General features: G+C 37.1%; 3 protein-coding genes across 4 annotated transcripts; 2 read left to right on the top strand and 1 right to left on the bottom strand.

Annotated features, from left to right (window-relative positions):
* The first annotated feature begins 927 nt into the window (after positions 1 to 927).
* Positions 928 to 5,788, top strand: LOC131795315 (uncharacterized). 2 transcript variants are annotated; one of them, XM_059112893.2, is made up of 2 exons: positions 928 to 1,190; positions 2,090 to 5,788. In XM_059112893.2, the coding sequence occupies exon 2, from the start codon at positions 2,120 to 2,122 to the stop codon at positions 4,937 to 4,939; it is 2,820 nt and encodes a 939-aa protein (XP_058968876.2). In that variant the 5' UTR covers positions 928 to 1,190; positions 2,090 to 2,119; the 3' UTR covers positions 4,940 to 5,788. The 2 variants fall into 2 exon arrangements, with proteins under 2 accessions (XP_058968876.2, XP_066030348.1); XM_066174251.1 differs by having other exon boundaries at positions 928 to 1,365.
* Positions 5,789 to 6,119: 331 nt separating this feature from the next.
* LOC131795320 (ADP-ribosylation factor-like protein 8B-A) lies at positions 6,120 to 12,856 on the bottom strand. The gene is made up of 7 exons (XM_059112899.2): positions 12,645 to 12,856; positions 11,222 to 11,302; positions 8,820 to 8,893; positions 8,282 to 8,375; positions 7,809 to 7,876; positions 7,198 to 7,268; positions 6,120 to 6,695 (listed from the first exon to the last, which is right to left on the bottom strand). The coding sequence occupies exons 1-7, from the start codon at positions 12,765 to 12,767 to the stop codon at positions 6,649 to 6,651; spliced, it is 558 nt and encodes a 185-aa protein (XP_058968882.1). The 5' UTR covers positions 12,768 to 12,856; the 3' UTR covers positions 6,120 to 6,648.
* Positions 12,857 to 12,933: 77 nt separating this feature from the next.
* On the top strand, positions 12,934 to 19,089 carry LOC131795332 (protein bicaudal D homolog 2). Its single transcript, XM_059112912.2, has 2 exons — positions 12,934 to 13,191; positions 14,649 to 19,089. Exons 1-2 carry the CDS (start codon positions 12,997 to 12,999, stop codon positions 16,770 to 16,772), a joined length of 2,319 nt encoding a protein of 772 aa, XP_058968895.2. The 5' UTR covers positions 12,934 to 12,996; the 3' UTR covers positions 16,773 to 19,089.
* The last annotated feature ends 187 nt before the right edge of the window (positions 19,090 to 19,276 follow it).

Below are 19,276 nucleotides of genomic sequence, written 5' to 3'. Positions count from 1 at the left end.
CTCTGTACGGTGATCAATTTACGTCTTCAACTCAGTTGTTAACACTAAACTACTTGTTACACTCCTACCGACGCAGCACCACAGTTTCTTTAGAAACTTACCCCCTTTATTCATTTATCGTAAGCTTGAACAAACGGCAAAGCTTAATTTGCTTGAGAGCAAGCAATTAGGTGTGAAATAAGCTAAAGTAGTAAAGACAAGAAAGTGAAGCACCTGCCCGTCATCTTGAATAAGTTTGTAATATTGCGCGGAGTCGATCGGCACTAATAGTGTGACGTCACATTCTAGCAAAGTTCCGGTTTCGTCCGTCCATACGTACGCGCGAATACAGCGTTGTCAAAATGTTCCACTCTTGAGAGCTTTTTGAAAAGTTCCGTTTTCAGTGATCGTTTTCATCGGATGCGTGTGGACAGAAACCGTATCCGCGAAGAAAAAGTTGCGTTTTCAAATGAAAACGGATACGTGTTAGCCTACGTGAATTAGTACCCTCTCACCTGAAGGTGAAACGGTGGCGAGGGAACATCGAGTGGTGACTACACAGAAAGCACGCATTCGTCACGTAAACAGAAAACTAGATGTTATGTCAAAAGGATTGAACTCTGAGAATAATGTTTGTATCTTGTCTGCGCATGGGTTTCGTGATTAAAGTTGTTGTTCCAACCTGACTTTGAGGAGAAGACTGCGTAAGGAACGTGAATGGGCAAGAAGTCCTTTCATCAACCACACCTTCACATGAACGTCTACCTAATCATATTTGCTATGGCCTCTCTGAAGCGCAAAACCTTTCACCCAGCCTTTAATCAAGAAAAACAGAGACAAATATCAATAATAAAGTGTAAGTGTAATTGAAATAACATATCTAACATCTGGAACGAGGTTAGCCGAGGACAGCAAGTAAATCTGAACTGCGTTGTATCATTTTTTATGAATCTGAATTACTAATCACGGCCGGGCGGGCGTTTACCAAACTTTTTCGCCCGCGGCTGGGAGAGGGTAGGGGAATTTGTGGTGGTGACTCATGTGAAAAGCATGTGACGGAAGGGCGCTCGACTTGAGATTCAGTCGTGCTCTTGCTTATTGGTTCCTGATGTGTATTATTTACTGCAGTTTGAGATAGTACCCTCATAGTTCTTCGCCCTAACTAAAGCATTGCTGATTTTTGCTCAAGGTTTTCAGAATATTTTGAAAAGGTAAGCTTGATTTACTTGTGATCATTTACATGACGTTACATGCTGGCAATTTGCTCAAAGCGGAAAAAAACCGAAACAACATTCCAGAACTCTAAGACCGAAGCAAGATTCTCAGATGAAAGGGCTGGTCATTGTTTCAAGATGTAACAGTGTAAGATCACAGACCCGCTAACAGGTGAGATTTTCACCGCGATGTCTTTTTGTGGTGAAGTTCTTCAGAACAAAGTGATTGCGATGGGAAAACGCTGAGGTGGCAATTTCAGTTCATTACCTACTCAGTTAATTGATACAAGAGAAAACAAAAGCGTAAACACTAGATTACAATTTGGAGTGATACGCTCCAGTTTGGAATTTTATATTCGGGAAACTTACGAAAACGCTGCGGGGTTTAAGAATCTTCTGTCAATTTATAGCATCGAAATAAACTCGTCCGCTCGCTAATATTATCATCGTTTCATTTCCGTATTACCCCCTACTTCATACTTTAAAAATGCATGCGATTTGTTGAGATAGTAAAACAATGGCGGAAACAATAGATTACCTCTGAGATTAAGGCTTTCTTTTGTTTTAGCCTTCAGAACAGGTGTAGTTTTTTTGTTTTTTTAGGCGGACGAAAGCAAGCGCGAGGCTAGCACGAATACGTGTCACGCTCGAGGAGAGGAGCGCAATAACAAAACTTTTTTTTTTTGGCAGGGGGGTGGGGCGGGGGTTTGAGGATTTTTTTTTTCCCAGCGCGGGTTTGTCCCACGCTTACCACTGCGAAAAAAAAAGCGCATAAACTTGCGTCAAATGCCAAAGGCTTCTAAATGACCCTGACTGTCATGCACAACCTACAATAAGTTTCCTCCACTTGTACAACCTTCCAGAAAACATTTTGTTTGAACTTTTTTTTGGAATAGGTATCCTATTTCACCAAAGAAATTTTGAATATGGCCACTGCCTGGCAATACACTGCAGAGCAACTGAACTACTACAGGATATCTTATGTTGTCACGGACATACTTACCGAGGGTTTGCGAACAATCTTCAAATGTGAATGGGACAAACGCTACAAGACAACTTTAGGAGAATGGAAAGATCAACCTAAAAATGGAATGGACTTTTGGAATAGGGAATCCTCTCGAAATAGAAGTAAAAATGCCCATCTGTTGACAACCATGAAGAATGGCAATAGAGCTGAATGGGATTGTTCCATGCTATTTTATGCTATCCTGTATTCAGATGGCATTCAAATTCTCAATCCAACAGTGCAAAAAAATGTGGATGACCTCAGGAAATTTCGAAATGAAGAATTTGCACATGTACCACAAGGCCATCTTTCTAGCGTTAAATTTAAGAATGATATTCTCAAAGTCCACAATGCATTTCACAATCTTGGTCTTGCCACAGCAAGAATCAAAGAAATACAAAATCAAAGAAGTTTTCCAACAGAGGAGTTAGGAGAGGTCTTACGGAAGGTGGATGACCTTAAACAAGAAGTTTATGAGAAGGAAAACAAACTTCAAGAAAAGGTAATGGAACTTCAAGAAAAGGTAATGGAACTTCAAGAAAAGGAAGGGCAACGACAGGTTTTGGAGGAACAGCTATACACTGAGGTCTCTCCATTCTGCATTCTTCCTTCCCCACCTTCTCATGATGTTGCACCCTGCACTCGTCAGGTTGCTGAAATAAGACGACAACTCAAAGCACTCAAAGGGGCTAATGAAAACTATTTAAGCATCCTGTATATATCTGGAAATCCAGGAAGTGGTAAATCTCAGTTGTCTCGTTTGGTAGCCAAGCGCTTCTTTGATGAAGACTCAAATTCTACCTCTTCATTTGTAATGACACTAAATGCTGAAAACACAGGAGCTCTTTTGGAATCATATGTCTCTTTTGCACGGTATTGTAAATGTCCTGAGTATGCTATTACAAACACTCTCAAATCCAGAGAGATGAACACAGATGAGAAAATTACCAATCTCAAGACCTTAATAAGCACCAAAATTGAGCTTTACACTTCCTGGTTGCTGGTAGTTGACAATGTCACTGATGTATCTGGTATCCATAGTTATTTACCAGATGCTGGGAACAAGCAGTGGGCAAGGGGCCAGATGATAATAACAACACAAGACACCATAACAATCCCATTGACAAGCTCTCGCATACAACATATCTCAGCCAGCAAAGGTATGGATCTTGAGGATGCCAGATTTCTGTTGAAACACCTTTCTGGTGTCACAGATAGTGAGATGGAAGAAGAAGTTGTGCAGGTATTAGACTACCAACCTCTTGCCATGGCAAGTGCTGCCACATATGTTAGAGAAGTTGGACAGCACAGGATGGCTTCCAAGTTTGGTTGGATTGACTATTTGAAGAAATTGGATGAAGGAAAACGAAGAAGTACAGAGAACATACTGGCAGAAACTAACTCAACTTACCCAAAATCCATGACAGCAGCGATAACACTTGCCGTAGAGAAGGCAATGACATCTAAAAAGGTTATTCATCACACATTCTCTTTGCTCTCTCTCTGTGCATCACAACCAATACTTCAAGAAATTGTCACCTGCTACATTTTGGAAACAGATAAAGAGTTTGATGATAAAGAAATGGTTGGTGCAAAACTCCGCCGATGCCCATTGTTGTTATTTACAGAAGAGGAGGGCTGTATCTACATTCGTGTTCATAGAGTTGTCCAGGAAGTCATCAATACTGTCATAAAATGCTACACAAAGGATGAACACCTTAAAGTCATCCATGGGGCCATTGCATCATTTTCACATGCATCCAAGATTGAGAAGGACTTAGATCCTGTGTTTCTCTGCAAGAACATGGTCCCCCATGTAACAAATCTGATTAACGAGACATGTCCATTGTTTTCTGAGCAAGGAATCTCAGAAGTCGCTAAAAGTGGCATAGTAACAGTTCAAGACTTCACTGAAAACTTTCTAACACTTGGAGAAATGTGTATTGAACACTGTGAATTAAACACAGCATTGAAGTGTTGTAATGTGGTCTTAGCCTTTGTCAACTTGGGTGTGGTAGCTTGCAACAAAGCAGAGGCAGCAGCCTACAGTGGCTTGGGTAGAGTGCATTGTGACTTAGGTAAATTGGAGCAGGCAAAGGATTACTTTTCACATGCATTAGACATCTATTTGAAAACTTTCAGGCCAGACCATGTTAATGTTGCCTCTTCTTACAATAATCTTGGTATGGTGTGCAATAAGCTTGGTGACCTTCAGCAGGCAAAAGACTACTACCAACATGCAATGGACATTCAAATGAAAACCCTGGGCCCTGATCATGATGACATTGCAACTTCTTACCACAACCTAGGTACTCTGCATCGTGACCTTGGCGATCTGAAGCAGGCAAAAGTCTTTTTGAAGCATTCATGGTTGTTACGTATCAAAATGCTTGGAGATGAGCATGTAGAGGTTGCATCTACTTACAATGAACTGGGTCTTGTGTACAGGGATCTGGGTAAACTAAAGAAGGCAAGGTGCTATTATGAAAATGCACTCAATATATACTTGAAAAAGCTTAGGCCGGACCATGTCGATGTGGCATCCACTTACAATAACCTAGGTGATGTGGAGGGTGCAATGGGTAACTTTGAGCTAGCAAATGACTACTACGCCCATGCAAAGGACATTTGTTCAAAGAAGTTCGGACCCGAGCATGATTATGTCAAAATGATACAGAAAAACTTAGCTGAGTTACAGCATAGAATGGAGAGAACTCAATGCTGCCTGCCTTGTCTTTGAAAGAGGACAAGAGATCCACAGCCTTCTTATCAGTTCAACAAACTTAATAGGAAAAGGAAAGAAGAAAAAGATGGAAACTGTACTTTTCTTTAAGACAAGAGTATCCAAAAAAAGGACTGTTGGTAGAAACTAATGAGGTTTGATAAACAGACACTTTCAAAAGCTTTTGCAGAAAGGAAAAGATGTGCAAGAGAAAAATGTATGTGAGGAAAAAAACAAATTAACAAATACAGCAGCTGGCACAACAAGTAGCCACATAAATTTCTGCACTGACCCTTAACTCATTTGGAAATAGTCTTTGAGGTTAGAACCTCCAACCCCACTTCCCCTTCTGTCTTTCTGTCAAGACCTTCCCCCCCCCCACACCACCCAATTTTTGGAATAAGTTTTTTGTAGGATGCATGCACATGGGTAATGTTGAATTTTTTCCATTGATCAACACAAGGATGCTTCTTTTGGCATTTAGTTACTGTGATTCTCCTTACTTTGTGCCATACAAGTCTCATGGTATTAGTTTGGAGAATTTGGTATTGGATCAGTTGATAATCCCTTTACTGATATTTTTTCTTTATTCTCATTAATTGACTGTTTGATTGATTGTATCAACATAGTAAGGAGAAATGCTGTCTTCGTCAGTAGTTTTGTAGTTGTGAAACTTTGATCCACTGAGTCATTAAAGAGTTATTGTAAAAAAATACCATCTAATTAGAACTTACTAAGTCACGTTTGGAATAACTGAATTCAACCTGTCTATGAAAAAGGCAACATTTACAAAAATCAGAGGATTGCAACATGGTACAATGACACCAAACAGTTATCATTTAATATTTTTACTATCTTTGAAGAAGACACTTTCTAGACTAGTCAAGCAATGTTCCACAGCAACTTTCACTGGAGCACATTTTGAGAAAAACAAATATTAATTTGCCCAAAGTAATCAAGCTTTGTTCTGACTGGCAAGGTTGTGATTTAATCATCGACAACAACAACCAAAAAAAAAAAAACAAAACAAAACAGAAAACAATCATACAGTGCATTCACAGTAAAGCACATAAATTAGTTGACTCTTTCCCTAAGGTGTTAATACAATTTACACTTTCTTTCAACAGTTGCAAGGTAAACCCTTCAACATTTCTCTGCCTCATTGCTATGGATCACATTGTCTGTTCTTTTTAAAAACCCAGCCCACAACTCTTGACAGACAAATGCAACTCTTCACAAAAATGATTGGTTATGTGTATTTTTTTTTTTTTTTAAGTTCATACAGAAAATAGCGGTTGGACTCTCTAATAAACCCTTTCACTCCAAGATCTGACTGTTAATTCTCTCCTCTAGCTGCTACACTTTACCTTGTAAATTAGTCATGGGAATTTGGTGTTAGATCAAGATAACAACTTCTACTTAATAATAAGTTTGAGTCTTCTCATTACCTGTTTGCAGGATAAAGTATGTGTAAAAATAGGGAGAAATTACATGTTAATCACATCTGGAAGTTGAAAGGTAACTACGGGTACGTCATATTATAGGATTTAAAACACGTTGATGGCTTTAAGCACTCACTATAGTTTATTAATAGAAAAAGGGCATCATGTAGTTTCTTTAAGTTCTATAAATTTGATTGCAAATGGCCACTCTGATCCCATTCATTCTGCCAAATGCACCAAGGCTTTGTCCTCTTTACAAGGAATCTGAATGAATCTACAATTACTTCAACCACGTGACTTTGAATGTTGGATTAACCACTGCAGAGTGATATCTGTGATTCAGAAACAAAAATACAAGTTAAATGTAAATCGAAACTATGACAAAATTTTCAAGCCTGATTGGTTGTACCCAGCCCAATTTGAGCACTAATAGGGCAATGTGTGCATCATGCTTGTGACTGGACAGTGTGATAGGACAGTCGACATGTCATAGCTGTTTAAGTGGACAGTATGGGTCAAGAGTGCCTGCTGTTGTCACACATTTTGCCAAGTGAACTGTCATTTTGTTGTGAAAACTTAACTATTGCTTAGTTTCTTTCTCAAATTTTGTCATAGTTTTGATTAATTGATAACAGGACTTTGGGTAGTCCAATTCTGTCTGTAATCATATGGGTGATTAACAAATGGAACTCCTGCTTTGAGGTCATCCAATTCTGTTAGTCACTCATATAACTACAGACCAAATTGGACTCCACTCAGTTCTACTAGCATTGTTCATAGAGGATGCAAAAAGGAAAAGTTCACAAAGTTGAAACTACATTACCCATTACTTACCAATGTTCTCTTTCTCTTTACATGAAATGGAGTAGCAACAGATTTCTCGATCTTGAATTGATGCCAAGTTACTGTCAGAAAGTAAATTTAGAGACATAGGAATTAAATCATGTACAATACAAATGGCTCTTGGTAAAGGTGCACCACATTAATTTAAAGTACTTGTTGATGGGCAGCAATCGAAGCTACCTTCAACTTGAGGAATAAAAAATTGTTGTTGGGCAAGACAAAAAGTATGAAAGAGACAAGGATGGTTAATAACAATTAAAACTGACAAACAAGGAAAATGAACTTCTTTAAAAAAAAGACATTTCAAAGATGCAAATACACTACCATATATCTCTTTTGAAGGATGGGGGGAAGGGGTTACATTTTAACCCTTTAACTCCCATGAGTGACCAAAAGATAATATCTCCTTACAATATCAATATGATATAAAGCAGACAAATGATGAGAATCACAAAAAACATAAATTTTTGGGATAATTAGGTGAAAACCAAATTCTCCAAACTAACACAATAAGAAATTTTATGGCAGAACATAGAGAGAATTACTAAAGAGATCGTAGGAGTGAAAGGGCTAAGAGTCCTTTTCTGACATATTCTACTTACAGTCTCTCCACTAGTTCTTTTTCATCTAGCGCATTGGGAAGATCCTTTTTATTTCCCAAAACTAAGACCTGAAAAAGTAGTAAGAAACAATATGATATAAATTTTACAAGCCAGTAACCATGTTACATTAAATACATAAAATAGCTACTTCTCAGATAGAAGCAGTAGCAGTCGTTCTAAGGACTGAAAATCCACACCAGCAGATAAATGGATATTCCACAGGCAAGTATCTTTGATAAAAACAAATCTGGACCATCCACCAGACACTCAGCTTTTCACAGAATACAGTCATCTACCTTTTAAACTACCGAAGCTTGGATGGGATGTTAGTGTGTTGCAGGTTTATTTAAAACTATTTTATCAGTTTCAATAGGTCTATATCATAACTATTATACTCCTTGACACAGAGTACCAACCTACTTGTCATCATGCTACCCTATCTCTCACAAAAGAGAGTCTAAGGTATTACTTACTGGAATGCCTGCTAATTGAGGTTTTTCTAAAAGCCCATGGAGTTCATTTCTTGAAGCTTCTAGCTTTTCATGATCTGCAGCATCAACCATATACCTGAAGAAAAAACTCTGCATTAATTACTATAATTTCAATTAGTATTCATTTTGTTGCTGACACACATTAGGTGGAAAATTTAACAATTTACATCATGTTGCTGTTTCTACCATTTTTGGGCCCTGCATAACCAAAATAACATTTCATTTTACGATGACATTTCAGTAGATAAATGTAATTAAGCCATCAAGGGTCATTTCCCCTCCTGTTACCACAGTTTCCACTTAACTACAAATTTTGGGGTCTCTTGCATTGTTCTTGACAATCCTTTGTGTAAAAAGGCAGACCACACACAGAAATCTAGTCTTATCTACACTAGCATCTTCCCCTCTGTTGGGCTGCAAACTTTTTCTTGAAAATTAGTTAGCATAGTTTTTTCCATAAATCAACCTTAACAGACCATTTGAATGCAGCTTTACATCCTTAAGCTTCATCAATACCCACACAATGCAGTTCACTCCTCTACAGTATCGTTCCCACATGCTCCTAAAGCGAGGTTGCCCTCCAATATCCCAGACCTGTGGGAAAAAAAAAAGCTAAAATGATCAACAATAACTTGGTTACATAAGATCTAGTTGCCAGGTGGGATAAATGCACCAGAAAATAAAAATTTCAGGGCGTGAAATTAACTTTTTTCTCTGATAGCCACTTGGCTCCTAAATTCTTCAAAGTGGTAGCCAATTCAAAAAAAGTTGGTCACCATTTTCAAAGACAAAAAAAATCTTTCTTTATGCCGTCAGTGTTCTAGATAGACCCTCCAAAATTAAGATAGGGAAAAGATCTTCAACGTGCTACAAAGTGGACTCTAGGATGGATGATATACAACGTTCAGGCTCATCTAAATCCAAGATGGTGTCTATTTATCGATCGAGATGCATGTGCTACGTTTTGGAAACAAACTTAACGAGGAAGTTTGCCACGGATTCATCTTTGCAAATCTTTTTAATTCACCATATCTCTTGGTAAGATTATGATGAAACATTCTAGTCACCAATTTGGCGTCTAACTTTCAGGATTTGATCGCCAAAGTGAAAAATTTAGTTGCATTGGCGCCTGTATTAGGCGCAATTTCACGCCCTGAGTTTAACCCTTTAACCCCTGAGAGTGACTAGCATCTAATTTCTCCCAAAAGTATAACTCATGCATCACACAGTAAGGTTATAAGAATAAAGGAAATGATCACTAACTAAATATTATCTAGATTGATAAACAAATTCTCCTTGTCAGCACCTTAGGAGAAGTATAGGGAACAGTATGGAGAATATGCATACTGATATGAGGTGTTAAGGGTTAAGAATTAGCACCAGTCTTAAGTTAGTGGTCTGTATTGAAGGAATAAAAATGGATGGTAAAGACTCAAGAATTTGTTACTCAGTACTACTAAGAAGTGTTAACTAAGGAGAAAACCACAACCATCTAAAATTTTGTATGACTTGTAATGAATCTGTCAAAAATCATTTCACTTACACATAACAATTAAAGTAAGGCAACAATCAACCTTTTAACTCCCAAGATCTCATTGTCAATTCTCTCCTCTAACTCTTACACTTATTCTTGTAAATTAGTTATGAGAATTTGATTAAGTTCAAGATAACAAGTTCTACCTGATAAGTTTGAATATTCTCATTACTGTACCTGTTTGCTGGATAATGTAAGATATTATAGGGAGAAGTTTCATGTTGATCACTTCTGAGAGTTGAAGGGTTAAATGACAGATACCATATTAACAAATCTGTGCATTAAAACTAGTTTTTTCATTGAAATAGAATTTAAAGAAAGCGACAAAACTTTTGAGTCTGTAAAACATGTTTCAACAGAAACTTCTGTCCTCCTCAGTTAATTACTGTACAAAGTGTTGAAAGTTGAATTATATGGTAAATAGAGCAATGCTAATTATGATAAATAGTGACAACAAGAAAAGAGGTAAAGCATGAAAGTGTGAGAATTAAAAGGATAGTTTTAGATTTACATGGTGTAATTGCTGATTCAAGGATGATTATTCTCTTTGGATATAAATTGCCTCCTTTATCTTAAGTCGAAAGCCAGTAGAGGCATGATCTAAAATATGGAAGTTATCTGCTGAAAATGCAGAAATAGAATTAAATTACTTGCCATGTAAGAAAATATTATTACAAAATGACTTAACCCTCTAACGTCATTCTCTCCATACTGTTGTGGTGCTGACAAGGAGAATTTGTTTAAAAAAAAAAAAAGAGCTTCCTTAGTAGGTGATCATTCTTGTGACCTTAACCCTTGAACTCCTAAGATCTCATTGGCAATTCTCCCAACTGTCTGCCATACAGTTCTTGTGAAGTGAGTTTGGAGAATTTGGTATTGGATCAACTTATCATCCCCTAATTGATATTTTTCTTTATTCTCATCACTTGTCTGCTTGATATTGTGTTGATATTGTAAGGAGAAATTCTATCTTGGTCACTCATGGGAGTTAAAGGGTTAATGTTTGATTCAGGGGTGGTATTGTCAGGAGAAATTATTTGTTAACCACTCTTAGGGGTTAAAGGGTTTAAGTTGAAGTTGGACTTTACCCTTTCACTCCCAAGATCTAATTAGTAATTCTCCTTACTATCTGCCATACAATTCTTATGACGTTAGTTCAGAGAATTTGGTATTGGATCCACTAATAATCCTAGGATTGATATTCTTCTCTATTTTCATCACCTGCCTGCTTGATATTGTAGTGATATTGTAAGAAGAAATTCTGTCTTGGTCACTTGTGGGAGTGAAAGGGTTAAAAGATGTAAAAAAATGTCTATACACCTGGATGAAATTCACAATGCAAATAACAAAGAAGAAACACTGCAAGAATATGTCATCTTTCAGCTTACCTTTATTGTTACGTTACCCTTGGTGACTTTTCTCATATTGAATCCAACTGTTGGAATCATGTCTTCACTAAACTGACCTGACTGTATTGCAAAAAGTTATTGTAGTGAGTACACAGAACAGGAAAAATGGTAAATTCTAAACTTGAATAAAGAGGTAACTGTCTTTGAATAAAGAGGTAACTTGTTTGTCAAAAACTCCGAGAACCCAACATGAAATTAAAACCCAGGCCTTCAGATTTTAGGCAGCTATGTCCAAATCCTCTTCCACTGAGCTACAGGAAACTTGATGATGAGCTTTCCCATCAACCAAGTAATTATTTGACTTGTGACATGAACATTATCTGAGGTCATAGGGATCACATGAGAGAAAAATAAAATAAAATCTTTAGTCAAAACACAGTATCATATCAGTAGTGTAGTCTCAATTTCCTTCACTCCAATGGAGTGATTAACACTCAAACTCCCCCAGTTTGCACAATTATTACCACTAGAAATCATCTCAGTTTAGTAATCATGAGGCAGAGGAGAGTTCCTTGTTCACCTGGAATCAGGGTACTCCATGAATTCTGTTAACTAATGATTCATTGCTGCTAAATTTGTATTCTATAACCTTTACTCTTCTTTTCTTCTACATCTCTCATGGCTGCTAATCTCTAGATTCACTAAACACGCAGCATCCTTATGATAACCCTGCTATAAACGATACCCACTGTAATAATTCAAAGAAGCTCCCTGAGTGCTTACTAATTTTTTTTCCTACCTTGGGATAGGGTGTATATTCAAGAAGGATGCTTATTTAAAACTGGGGTCCAATTTCTATCAAGCTTATCATGTGATTCATTTATTACTTTTTAAAGAAAATGATGAACTGGAATGTCTAACAAGTAAAAACTTACTTAAAAATAAACTTCAGTAAGGGTAGGTGACAAGCTTAATTTTGACGAGAGGAAGTTTGAAGTACTGGCATTTTTCTACAGAAAAGAGTTTATGTTGCAGATAAACGCAGAATCCGTTTTACGATGTATAAGAGGTATACTTTTCTGTCATGGTAAACAAGCACAGGCCTGAACTTATCCTAAATATTCACGACCAAGGTGTAAAAATGTAAATGTAAATCTCGGCCTATATTAACCATATAAAAGAGAATTTTTTAACGAATTCCAAGGTATTATGATGCGTCACTTATTTGATTGAGGCTAATTTCCCCCCTTGGACTCGGTATAGTACCAACGACAAATTGTAATATTACGCATAGGTACATTTCCAAATAGGGCGCGAAATGAAGACGAATTTAGGACAATGTTTACATACAGTGAGAAAGAACTAAATTAAGGAACGAAAGAGTAATTACAAGGATAACAACTCGAATAAAACGCAAGTCCCTTACAATAGCTTGCATTTAGTAACTGTATATTTCACTTACTGCGATAACATTGACAAAGGTTGTCTTTCCCGAGTACTGCAGGCCAACCAGCGTAAGCTCCATCTCTTCCTTCCAGAACAGACTTTTTATCCAGTCAAGTATACTACGAAAAAAGGCCAACATCTTCGTAGATCTTGTTCGTTTAACGAAACTAAAACTGCAGATTGTCTCTTTTCGTTTTTACTGCTTCCAATCACATGACTCAAGATGGCCGCTCTATACCAGAAGGCATTGCGTTCTCGTTAGACCGCGAGGATCTGGTGACACATTGCAGTCATTCAAAACAATTCAAAAATTACCTCGACAATGGAGGTATGGCGGATTTCATTACGGCGTTCAAATTGAAGGCAAAATGGGCTCGATCGACCAGCTTAAAAGCGAAGTTGAACGCCTAAGTAGTGAACTACAGCAGGCCTGTTTAGAAAAGGTCCAAGCAGCTGAATACGGGCTAGCAGTTTTGGACGAAAAACAGAGATTACAGGAACAATATGATGAGCTGGAAACCCTCTTGGAATCTAACAAGCAGGAACTGGAATGCCTTAAAGAGGTATTTTGAAGGAAATAGTCGTGGTTAACCATTCCGTTTGAAATTAGAGTATTCCTACCATTTGATCTAATCAGATCGAAGATTAGAATCGCGAAAAGAGTTCATAACAAAAGTTTGATTTTCTAATATCTTTAATTATTTACATGCGCTAAGCGAGGGAAATATTATTGTGAGGTAGTCAATCAGAACTTCTTCCTTCCTGATTAGATTAACGTTAATTTTTCAGCTGTAATTTGTACGAATGTTTTCGATTAAAAGGTCATCACGCTTTCTATTTATATCTATCGTATCAAAATATACGGTCTCTTCAAAACTTAAAAGTCATTTTGAAATTATAATTTCTCGTGACGTGTAAGACTGCAAATTTTTGTAGTCTAAATTTCTGAGATTAAAAGATTATGCAGATCGTATTGCTTGGCATTTCCCTCAGAGATCACTCGATACCTATATTGATTGAGTTCCTTTTCAAGGCTCAGGCCATGGGAGAACTCATCGGCACGCTAAGTTTGATCCATTTCTGTAATCGGAGATCGTTCAGGCCTACAAAATTTTGTAATAGATTATCGATAATTTTCAGTTAGACTTTGAATACTTGAGATTTTATCTGAATGCTGTTGATGTCGCAAATAGATTCTATATATAGCTTAACATGCAATGGGCCAATATCAGCCTCTAGATATTTATATATAAGACTGAACTTCTGTTTCTTTCACATTAGTCCTTCTATTTATTTGTTTCAAATTGGTGCCGAATTAAAAACGAAAAGAAGTAAAAAATATTTGTAGCAGTGATCAATGTCCTGAGCCTAAGGTAGATTGTTTACTTAGTGATAAGGAGGTCTTTGGCAGAATTGTGATCAGGTCATCAATATTATCACTGAAATTTGGGAATATTAACCCTGTAACTCCCAAAAGTGATTAACAGAAAACTTCTCTTTACAATATTCATACATTATTCAGCAAACAGGTAATGAGAATATTCAAACTTATCAGGTAGAAGCTGCTATCTTGATCTAGTACCAAATTCTCATAACTAATTTTCAAGGAAATGTGTAGCAGCTAGTGGGGAGAATTAATAATCAGATCTTCGGAGTCAAGGGGTTAATATTCATTTCATACAGAGTCTAATCTAAATATACATTTCAAGTGTTTTTTATTCAGTAAACTCTGAACTAGACTAGACGAAGAATGTTGAAGATCTGTTGTTTTCTCAACCCTTTGACCATAAAAGTGACAAGTATCTAATTTCTCCTCACAATATCCCCCCTGAATCAAACATTATGGTCATAAGAGTAAAGGAAATGATCATTAACCAAAGAAGCTTTTGATTGATAAGTAAATTCTCCTTGTCAGCTTCTATGAAAATATACAGAGAACAGTATGGAGAACATGCATACTGATGTTAGGGTGTAAGGAGTTATTTCTAATATTTTTTCTATCCCTTTTCCTCTCACAAAGGTCCATGAACAGTTGAAACTTGAACAAGAGAAACGCAGCCGTTTTGGTGATGACAGAGAGGAGAGTCTTGTGAAGGAGAGCGAATCAAGAGAAGCCAATTATCTTCATAAAATTACAGATTTAGAGAGTGAAGTTCGCCAAGCAAGAAAAGCTGAAAGGGATGCACTCATTGAAAATGAAAGACTCTGTAATCAAGCCTCCAATTATGTCAAAGAAATCGAGCAATTTGTGCATAGTAAGAAACTCCTTAGAGATGAAATCCGAGAACTCAAGTACCGAGAATCAAAGTATAGTCAAGAATTTAGCGATCTTGAAGAGGAAAACATCAACCTTCAGAAGCAATATTCAGCTCTTAGATCATCGATGGTGGAGTTTGAATCCTTGAAGGTTGAAAACAAAAGTTTGACAGATGAAATGGAAGCATTACAACTCCAACTTCAGGTGGCCTGCGAGAAACGGGACCAATATCAGAAACAGCTCAATGAGGCACTGGAATCTTTAAAGGAGCAACGTGATAGAAACTCCTTGCTGCAGAAGGAATTGCAAGAAATTCACCAGCGGCAGTCACCTACAGTCAGTAGCTGGCATGAGGAAAGCCGGTTTATTGGCATTGAAAGTCCTGAGAAGACTGAAAAACCTGAACAAGTTGTTGAACATCCCTTGATAAAAAGCATTATTGAGGAATACAAACCAGTTCCTGGCTTGGTGGAAGATCTCATGAGGGAACTCCAGATGTCAGAAGTCAAAGAAATGACTCACAAGCTTGAACAGCTGAGCAGTGAGAAGACAGAGCTTACCAATGCCCTGGCTAAGAAAGAGAAGGACGTCTTGAAGTTGAAGGAAGAATTTGATGCCATCCAGACTCTGACTGAAGCAAAGGTTCTGTGTGAAACTCTAGATGACAGTGATGATGGAGTTGAAGAGAGAGAAGCTTTTAATTCAAAAATAAATAATCAGTTGAAAGAACTTGAAGAGGTAAGGAAACTCTTGAAGAGCTATCAGACAAAAGATAACAAGTCTCAAGCTGTGATCAAGGAATTGAAGAATGAGATTGATAACTTGAGAGCAAAGACAGCGAGCTTGCAAACAAAATCTGATGAGGCAACATTCCTGACAAAGAGAGTCAAAGAACTTGAAGAAGAACTGTTGAATTTAAAGAACAAAGGCATTGAATCTGAAGAATTGATCAAAAATCTTCAAGAAGATGTTAAGTCTATGAGTGATCTTGCTGGAAATGCTCAGGGAAGTCTGAACTGCACTCAAGATGAATTGAAGTATGTCAGTGAAGATCTGCAGCGACTCTATAATCATGTTTGCTCAGCAAATGGTGATCACCCAGCCAATTCATTTACCAGGAAAGAAAAACAGGAAAAAGTGTCACATGCAGCATCAAAAATGGAAAGAAATACGGCAGATTCAACTGCAAAAGAAAGCACTGCAGAAGTGAGGCAGTCACCAATGGGAAGTGAGAATCCAAATGAGACCATGGAAAGAGGAGACCCTTATTCCTGTTACAGATTGATCAGCTCGGTGCGTGATCAAGTGAAGTTTTTGAAACAAGCTGTGGAAAAGACAGTGGAAATTTCCAAGCAGCGAGCACTGGAATATCGAGTGGTTGTCAGTGACGATGATGCTAGCAGTGGAGAGGACAGTGATGTTCAAAAGCAGCAAATTGCAATGCTCCAAAGTTTATTGACAACTAAGCGGGAACAGATCACTACACTGCGGACAGTCCTGAAGGCTAATAAGTCTACCTATGAGGTTGCATTGGCAAATCTAAAAAGTCGCTATGAGAATGATAAAGCAGTTCAGTCAGAGACAGTAGGCCAGTTGAAGAGAAACCTGAAGGCATTGAAAGCTGAAGTGTCAACATTTGCCTCACTTCGCAGCATGTATGCCAATAGGTGTGAGGAATATCTGGTTCAAGTTGATGAGCTGCAGCGAAAGCATGCTGCATCAGAGGAAGAAAAGAAAACTCTTAATCACCTCCTCAAACAAGCTATTCACCAGAAAATCGATCTGACACAGAGACTTGAAGAGTTTGAGATTGCCAGGGAAAGACTGCGTGCATACACAAGAAAAGGCAGTAAGGCCAACCGCTCAAAACCAGTTACCCGAGTCTAGACTTTTATTTCCTCCCAGAGGTTACTCATTTTTAGTCAGTATATTCTTGTATAAGATAATGGAATTATATGTATTTGTTTTACTTTCATTCAGTAACTACAATTACCTGTAGGGTGCAAAGGTTATTAATGTTATTCAGTCTTAAGTTCAGTGTTTTGTAGCCAAGGGCGAATTGTTGTTTGTTGTTCTTCCAATGTAAAAATGGTAAACCCTTTAACTCCCATGAGTGACCAAGACAGAATTTCTCCTTACAATATTAATACAATATCAACCAAATAAGTGATGAGAATAAAGAAAAATATCAATTTGGGGATAATCAGTTGATCCAATACTAAATTCTCTGAGCTAACATTGTAAGAATTGTATGGTTGACAGTAAGGAGAATTACAAATTTGGTCTGGGAGTATCAGGGTTAACCTTTCGATCCCTAAGGGCAATTACATCTTATTTCCCCTTACAATATCACCCCTGAATCAACAAAAAGGTCTTGGGAATAAAGGAAATGATCACAAACTCAAGACGCTCTTGATTGTTAGACAAATTCTCCCGATAGGTACATTAGAAATGTATAGAGAACAGTGTGGAGAATTTGCATGCTGATGTTAGGGAGTGAAAGGTTAATCAAAGCATCATGCAACCACATTACAAGTCTCAAGAAAAATATATCTCATGCAGCAAAAGTCACTGGGTTGGAATGGTGCTGATATCCAGCCTGCATCTATTCCACGTGTGTCTTTTGTTGCATATTAGTTAAATTTTATCAGATTTGTAACACAGTTTCATGACTCTTTGATTATCTTTTCATGCAAGTAAATGAAATATTATATTATTAAGGTTTTAATCTTGCACAGTTAAGGTACCTGATTTTGGAGGTTTATGGCAATGGAATTTTTATCTTGAAATATTCATCAAAAACAGACTTTTAAATGAGTATTTTACATTTTACAGTGTGAAAACAATATTTTACAGCATCTCAATATTACCTTTTTAAAAAGTTTGATGGAATAATTATTATAAAAATTTGGTAATTTAATTGCAATGTCTGATATATTGTTATATGAATATTCTTTTAAAATGAGTGTTAGCAACTATCAAATATTTTTATCAGAGAAAAATATATATTTATATATATTTGAACAGTGAGAGCACCCAGCCTAAAGTTTGTTGTGCATGTAGACTGCAGGTGTCAAAGAAGGTAAAAAGCACGTTTGCTATTAATATCAAATTTTTCATGACAAGCATTTTAACCCTGGTTACTTGATTTTGTCAGATGTGATACTGTTGAAAGAATTCCAAATGAAGTATTGAAAATATTCTTATTTTGGCTAATGTTGATTATTGAAAACAATTGAAAGACTTGGTGGAGGTGTTGTATCGTTGTGATGTAAATTCATCCTTCAAAAAATCAGAATAATAATATTTTATAAGAATTGAAATATATTCACTATGGGGACTAAAAAACTATCAGGAAACCTTGACAGATCAGGAGTTCTTGTAATTTTCCAGTATTTTATTCAGGTGGAGTGGCAAATCTAGAACTTTGTTTCATGATATATATACTGGAAAAAAATCCTAAGAGAGATCAGTTGGGTCGTGTTCAAAACTCTATTTTAGGTGGATGTTGGTCTCTCATAAAAAGACATTAAATTAAATAATCATGGTTACATTCAAGTATTTTTATAAACCCTGCATTTTATTTTATTGTTAAGGGAACCCCTCATTTCCCCAGCCACTTTTGACTTTTTATAATCCCAGCATTCTCTCTTGGCATATTTGGTCCAGCAATCCTTTGTGTTTTTATAACTTAACCCTTTAACCCCTAAGATCTGATTGTGAATTCTCCCCTCTAGCTGTCACACACCTCCTTGTAATCAAGTTAAGAGAATTTGGTGTTAGATCAAGATAACTACCCGATACATTTGAGTATTCTCATTACTTGTTTGCTGGATAGTGTGTTTATAATGTTGGGAGAAGTTACTGGTTAATCACTTCTGGGAGGTAAAAGGTTAACTTGACAGAAAAATAGTTTTTTAATGGAATAGAGAAGGATCTGCCAAATAAATACTGGGTAATGATGAGGTTGAAAGCATCTCAACCAACATAAGTCCTTTGTAGCGTGGGTCTTTCATTCCTCAATTGCTGAAACATTTTCATGACGCACACAAGGCTTTAATTTTCAAAACTTGAGTGAATGAACTTCTTTCTTTTGACTGCACATTAATAACATGAAGCTTTGCAAGAAAGCCAAACCTTTTGACTGCCAGAATGGGTGTGACCTCCCCTCATCACAAAAACCCTTATACACTGAGTGCTCCCCCTCCCACAAAAAAGAAAGACCATTGCTACATTCTTGGGCTGATGCATTGCTTGATGACAGAAAATTTTCAAGAGCTGATCACAAACACTGAGAGAAGCATGCAAAAAGTGTGGGGTGCCCTTGCAAGTGACAATAGTAAAGTAACTTACATCAGTTGTATCTAAAATAGCATCCATTTATTCAAAAT

This window comes from Pocillopora verrucosa, chromosome 11 (genome assembly GCF_036669915.1).
Source record: "Pocillopora verrucosa isolate sample1 chromosome 11, ASM3666991v2, whole genome shotgun sequence".
In the NCBI taxonomy this organism is placed as follows: domain Eukaryota; kingdom Metazoa; phylum Cnidaria; class Anthozoa; order Scleractinia; family Pocilloporidae; genus Pocillopora; species Pocillopora verrucosa.
Note: the sequence above shows the minus strand (reverse complement) of the source record. Positions and strands in the feature narration are given on the sequence as shown.